General features: G+C 41.9%; 1 protein-coding gene across 1 annotated transcript in view; it reads right to left on the reverse strand.

Annotated features, from left to right (window-relative positions):
- The window catches only part of LOC135548778 (actin-binding LIM protein 3-like), a 148,103-nt gene extending 144,577 nt beyond the window's left edge, over positions 1-3,526 (reverse strand). Inside the window, exon 1 of the mRNA XM_064978685.1 lies at positions 2,944-3,526. Coding sequence (XP_064834757.1) covers positions 2,944-2,956 — 13 coding nt within the window. The 5' untranslated portion in view covers positions 2,957-3,526. The remainder of the gene's footprint in view (positions 1-2,943) is intronic.
- Positions 3,527-6,000: the final 2,474 nt, after the last annotated feature.

Here is a 6,000-nt window from a genome sequence, read left to right on the forward strand (position 1 = left end):
GGTGAACAACCAGCTGATCATACTCCAGGGATGTGATGTTGCCTTTTTTATCTTCAATTAATCGTGGCAGTAGTTCCTTTCTTTTGAGGCGTAACTTTTCAGAGAAGTCTTCATTGATGAATATGTTGGTTCCCTTCAGGCACTTGGCTCTCCTGAGAATCTCCTCCTTGTCTTTGAACCTGAGCAGTTTCACCATTATAGGTTTGGGCTGTCCATCGGGGAAGAAAGTGATATTCCTGTGCGCCCTCTCCTCTCCATCTCAATGATTTTAGGGTCCAGTATGAGTTGATCTGCCAGGAGTTTCTTGGCCTTGACTTCTGTGTCATGCCAAGTTTCAGTCTTTACGTCCTCAATTCCATTGATTAAAATGTTATTGTGCCTAAATTGGTTTTCAAGGTAGTCTCCATTGGAAGAGTGTCAAGTGTTGCTTGGAAAATTGCGAAATCCTCAGACATGGTTTTGAATGCAGTCTGGCTGGTGACATTCGTAACCTTTAACTCCTCCACCTCCGACTGCATAAATTCCAAACTGTGTTTAAATCCCATTACATCCATATACAGCTCATCAACCCTTTTGTTGGTATAATCCATAAAGATTTGCAGGAAGGACTTAAAGTTATTTTCCTGAAGATCTATTTCATCTTTATAAAACTATTTTTGTTCATTGAGTAGTTCATGGAGTGTACAGTAGTGCTTGATGTGTTCCTCTTCCGCATTGAGCTTTGCAGCATTTTTCTGTCTAGTATTTGCCATGCTACATGCTTGTTGTGAGCTAAAACGAGTTCGCAAACAACACCCACACCCCGTCTCCTGAAAACAAGCTCCGCCAGTGAAATGGCAAACACACAAAAGCAACACACACTTCATCACACATGTACCAGTACAATAAACAGCCAAAACACCAGTCAAATATTCTTGGCAGGGACAGCGGTAGGAGCATTCGCTTACCCACAGAACGAGCAGCACCCTTCTTCAGCCTTCTGAGATTGAAGAAACGATTGGCAAACTTAGTGTGTAGACTATTACAATATAGAAGCTTCGGAAATTAGCTTCAAAGTGAAGCTAATTGCAGCTGGAGACTCTTACCTCCCTCACGAGCTTTAAGCACCAGCTGTCAGAGCAGCTCAAAGATCACCGCGCCTGTACATAGTTGTAAACAGCCCATCCAATCTACCTCATTCCCATACTGTATTTATTTATTTATCTTGCTCCTTTGCACCCCAGTATCTCAACTTGCACATTCATCTTCTGCACATTCTACTATTCCAATGTTTAATTGCTATATTGTAATTACTTTGCCATCATGGCCTATTTATTGCCTTACCTCTCTTATCCTACCTAATTTGCACATGCTGTATATATATTTTTCTACTGTATTATTGACTGTATGTTTGTTTATTCCATGTGTAACTCTGTGTTGTTGTATGTGTCGAACTGCTTTGCTTTATCTTGGCCAGGTCGCAGTTGCAAATGAGAACTTATTCTCAACTAGCCTACCTGGTTAAATAAAGGTGAAATTGAAAAATAAAAATGTATGTCAATTTGGAACTAAGCTATTCATTTAATACTATAAATGACTTAGCAGTAATGAATAATGAATCATAATGTCATTTGAACCAATATTACGCAGATAGATGAGCAAATTAACCCTGATATGTATCAAATTCCATTTGAAAACAGTTTAGATGTAATTGTAAAATATTATTGTATGCGGTGAGTCTCAGATATGGTTTTGCATATGAGAAATTGAAGATATTCTCCTGTTATTTAATATGGTGTTTAACTGTTCTATTTGCTATTTTAGTTGTACCAGTTATCAACATATTGTTGTGACGACCCTTCCACTCTGTCTGCCGAATTCTTTCTCTTTGCCCTTGTTTTCCTTATCAGGATGTCGGTGGGCGGAGCCGGGAGGGTCGTCAGTGAAATGGGACACACCAGGATAAATGCACCTCTTCCCCATTCATTGAGAAGACTCTCTCCATGCAGACACAGATTTTGGTTGTGGCATTTTTGTGGCGGTTTTTGGTTGTTTGTGTTGGCACCTTTCAACACCCCTCATTATCACATTTATGCACGTAACCACTCACTTACACTACTGATTACTGACTACACACACAATTGTTAATTATATTTAGTTTACTTTAGGGAATAACAAAATATATTTATTTAACTATCTCCACGTTGGCGCCTTATGTGTTACGTGCTTTGAGCTGATTCGTGACATTGTTCAATGTTTAATAAAATAGTGCCCAGTGGTTATTCTGGGATTTTACGTTTTTTTTGTTTTTTTTTGCTGTGGTATTGTTTCTGTATCGAGTATTCGTTTTGGTGTTTAGTATCGTTTTGGTATCATGATACTAAACCTGTTATCGGTATCAAAGTAAAAAATGCTGGTATCGTAGTAACACTAAACAAACGTATTATAATGCTTGCAGAGTTTGAATCGGAGATTCCTGGGCCTTAGAGACATCTCTAACGCACAGAGAGTGGGGCAGGTTACACCTTGCCCCACCCCATCCACCCCGTGTCCAGCACACAGACAATACAACCTGAGTATTATTATGTGAAATATTGAAATAAACAATTATGTGTATGCATGTGTGTTAGAGGGGGGGGGTATGTTGTAGTAGACTGTGAGGGTCAAGCATGTGAGGGTCATTTAGAATGTGTGCAGGTGTTTTTGTAATGAGCATTACCAATACAATAAAATTACATACCCCCACCACTACCCCTCACTAGGCTAAAGCACAACTGAGCACTATACAGTAGTAAGGCATTAATTGCCACAGTAAATACTGCAAAAGCAGTCAACTAAATAGAGGGAGGTTTAGCAAGTTAAGTTTCCTTGACCAGAATAACGGTTCAAAACCTCTCTCACCTTGTTTACAAAGGTGTAACCAACAGTATTACACAGTGTAACAATAAGTGGTAGGTTACTTACCATTTTTGTTCATGGCGGAGCTGGCATTCGAAAAGTGATATCCCCAAACTATTATTAGGTTACTGTATAAATACAGTTGTCATATGCACCATTTCCTGCTGTGTAGAAGGTGGAAGATACAACTAAGAATGTCCTTTCAAATTCAACCGTAGAGGAAACAAACCACTTTAGAGCAAGGCTGAATGAAATGTGTCATCTGTCTCAGCTTAGGGCAGCTCCAAACTCTTCAGCCTCTGCTCAGCTCTGTCCTGTCCAGAGTGTCTGTCCTCGCTGCAGGGTGAATAATAAACCTGTGAAAACTGATTGGAACGACGGGGTGTGTTGAGAAGCAGATTACAACAGAGCTCTGGTAAAGACTGTTAATTGGTTGAGGATTTCACTAAATCCGATTGAAATTGCTGTGCAGAAGGCTACTACAGAGCTGCTCTGTCTTGTTCCATCCTTTCCGCATCCTTTCTTCCGGGGAATACAGTAGAGCGGCTGCGCTTTTGAGGGTAGCCTACTTGAACATCGTTGGTGTCAACGCGCTTCGGTAAAGAGGAGATGCTTTTGCGATGAGAGAGCTCGACTGGATCTGAGCGCGGTGGCGGTGTGAGCAGCAGTGACATGGCTCTCGAGCGCCGAACAGTGTTCACACATGTTTTTTACTCAACAACTCACTCTGAGAGGAACATGGGGCAGGCTCGGTTTGATTGGCAGTCGGCCTACACGTGAGTGAGCACATGACATAGAAACAAGGGAATTCGTCCGTATTAAAACAATTGTAAATGTTTTCGTTTTCTCTTCTCAGAGCCAGTTAATTCATAGGCTAATGTAGCCTAGATTTAGCCTTAGGATACATACAGGTTTCAACTTCTAGCCACCTTTGTGACTAAAAACAGAAGTATAAAGATAGTTTGTTGTAAAACGTCTTCTCTTTTTAATTTTAGTCATAAATGTGACTACTGAACGACACGATTTTGGAAATGTACATTAGTCGGACAATTATTTTATTATTTTCATTATTTCAAGAATCATGTGCACGACTTGGGCTTTGCTTATGACTGGAAGGATTATAACCAACACAGCCTAATCATAGCCTAGTCATTGCAAATGATTGAATCCCCTGATTTATGAGATGTCATTGTGCTCTGTTATGCATTTAATGACATGGTAATGGTAATTTAGATACCTGCGCATCAATGCCCACAAACTCCGGACAATGTTCTGTTGCAAAGCCACATATGGACACCAACAGTAACAGAAAATAAGTGAGTGTCATAGGCAAATTCCAAATCAATCCACTCTCATTAGTTGATCTCCCTATTAATAATGTTAAAGGGAAATCACTCTCATCTTTCAACTTGAAGATGAGTGCACAGTACCTTCAATGTAGAGGACACACTGAATCATGATGGTTTTACATCCAGAGGGGGTCAGTGTTGATCAAGATGAAACTATAATACTGGACTGGAGTGTACAAGACTGCGTCACAATTCTCCAACCTTTGCCCAAAGTGGGCCTTTGCACACTTCCCATCATAGATTTACCAATGGTGAAAACTCCCTCCAGGCACTGCTTACACCAATGCAATGTTTTTAAATCTATGACTGGCAATGTGCAAGTGCACACTTTAGGAGAAGGGTGGATAATTAGGATGCTACCTATCACTGTCTGCTGTACGGTATGGAATAAACATTGTCTGGTGTAAGATATGGACCCAACACTGTCTGTGTGAGCAGCATTGATGAATCTTAGGTCAAGCTAATAAAAACTGCACCAACCATAGCTTGGAAGGACTCCTACAAGAGTAGCAAGTTTATGCACTTTGAGATTATTCAAAGCACTTTACATAAGTTACCGTTGGTATTGTCTTGCTTGGGCAATTGAATTTAAGTGCTGTCACTCTACCCACTTAATCTTTGCTGTTTGAACTGTCTAATTTAGTATACCCTGCATGCACAACACATGTGGAATTTCTAGTCTCCTACCCACATGATCATGTGCCATCGCAATCTTTGCATCTGTCTCTCCCACTACATTGACTCTGGTTCTTCGACCCTACTCTCTTCCCTTTCCGCATCATTTGACTTTCACTGTCCCCTTCCCTCCTGGTCGGCTCAGCCCTCTCCTCCCACTCTGTGGCTGAGTGACTCACTGCGTGCTGACAGAACAGGGCTCGCGGGGTAGCTGAGTGGAAATGAAGGAAAACTCAACCTATCATCCTTTCACTCCCTCCTCTCTACCTTCTCTTCCTCTGTATCTGCTGCTAAAGACACTTTCTATCACTCTAAACATCAAGCCTCTGCCTCCAACCCATTGAAACTCTTCCCCACCTTCTCCTCACTCTTTAATCCTCCACCTCCTACCCCTTCCTCCTCTCTCTCTGCGGACGACTTTGTCATCCACCTTGAAAAAAATGGTCAACGACATCCGCTCCTCATTCACTTAGCCTACTGAGTCCAATGGTCCCACTCACACATACATTACGTGGCCAAAAGTATGTGGACACATTCTCCTGGCATCCGCCAAACCCAGATGAATCCGTCAGACTGCCAGATGGTGCAGCATGGTTCATCACTCCAGAGAACGTGTTAGCACTGCTCCAGAGTCTAATGGTGGCAAGCTTTACACCTCTCCAGCCGACGCTTTGCATTGCACATGTTTATCTTAGGCTTGTGTGCAGCAGCTCGGCCATAGAAACCCACTTCATGATGCTCCCGACGAGCAGTTCTTGTGCTGTTGTTGCTTCCAGAGGCAGTTTGGAACTCGGTAGTGAATGTTGAGACCAAGGACAGGCGTTTTTTACCTGCTACACGCTTCAGCACTCGGCGGTTCCATTCTGTGAGCTTGTGTGGCCTACCACTTCACGACTGAGCCGTTGTTGCTCCAATATGTTTCCACTTCACAATAACAGCAATTTCATCTGACTTGTTGGAAAGGTGGATTCCTATGACGGTGCCACGTTGAAAGTCACTGAGCTCTTCATTAAGGCTATTCTACTGCCAATGTTGTCTATGGAGATTGCATGACTGTGTTCTCAATTTTATACACCTGTCAGCAACTGGTGTAGCTGAA

This window comes from Oncorhynchus masou, chromosome 11, assembly GCF_036934945.1.
Source record: "Oncorhynchus masou masou isolate Uvic2021 chromosome 11, UVic_Omas_1.1, whole genome shotgun sequence".
NCBI lineage: Eukaryota > Metazoa > Chordata > Actinopteri > Salmoniformes > Salmonidae > Oncorhynchus > Oncorhynchus masou.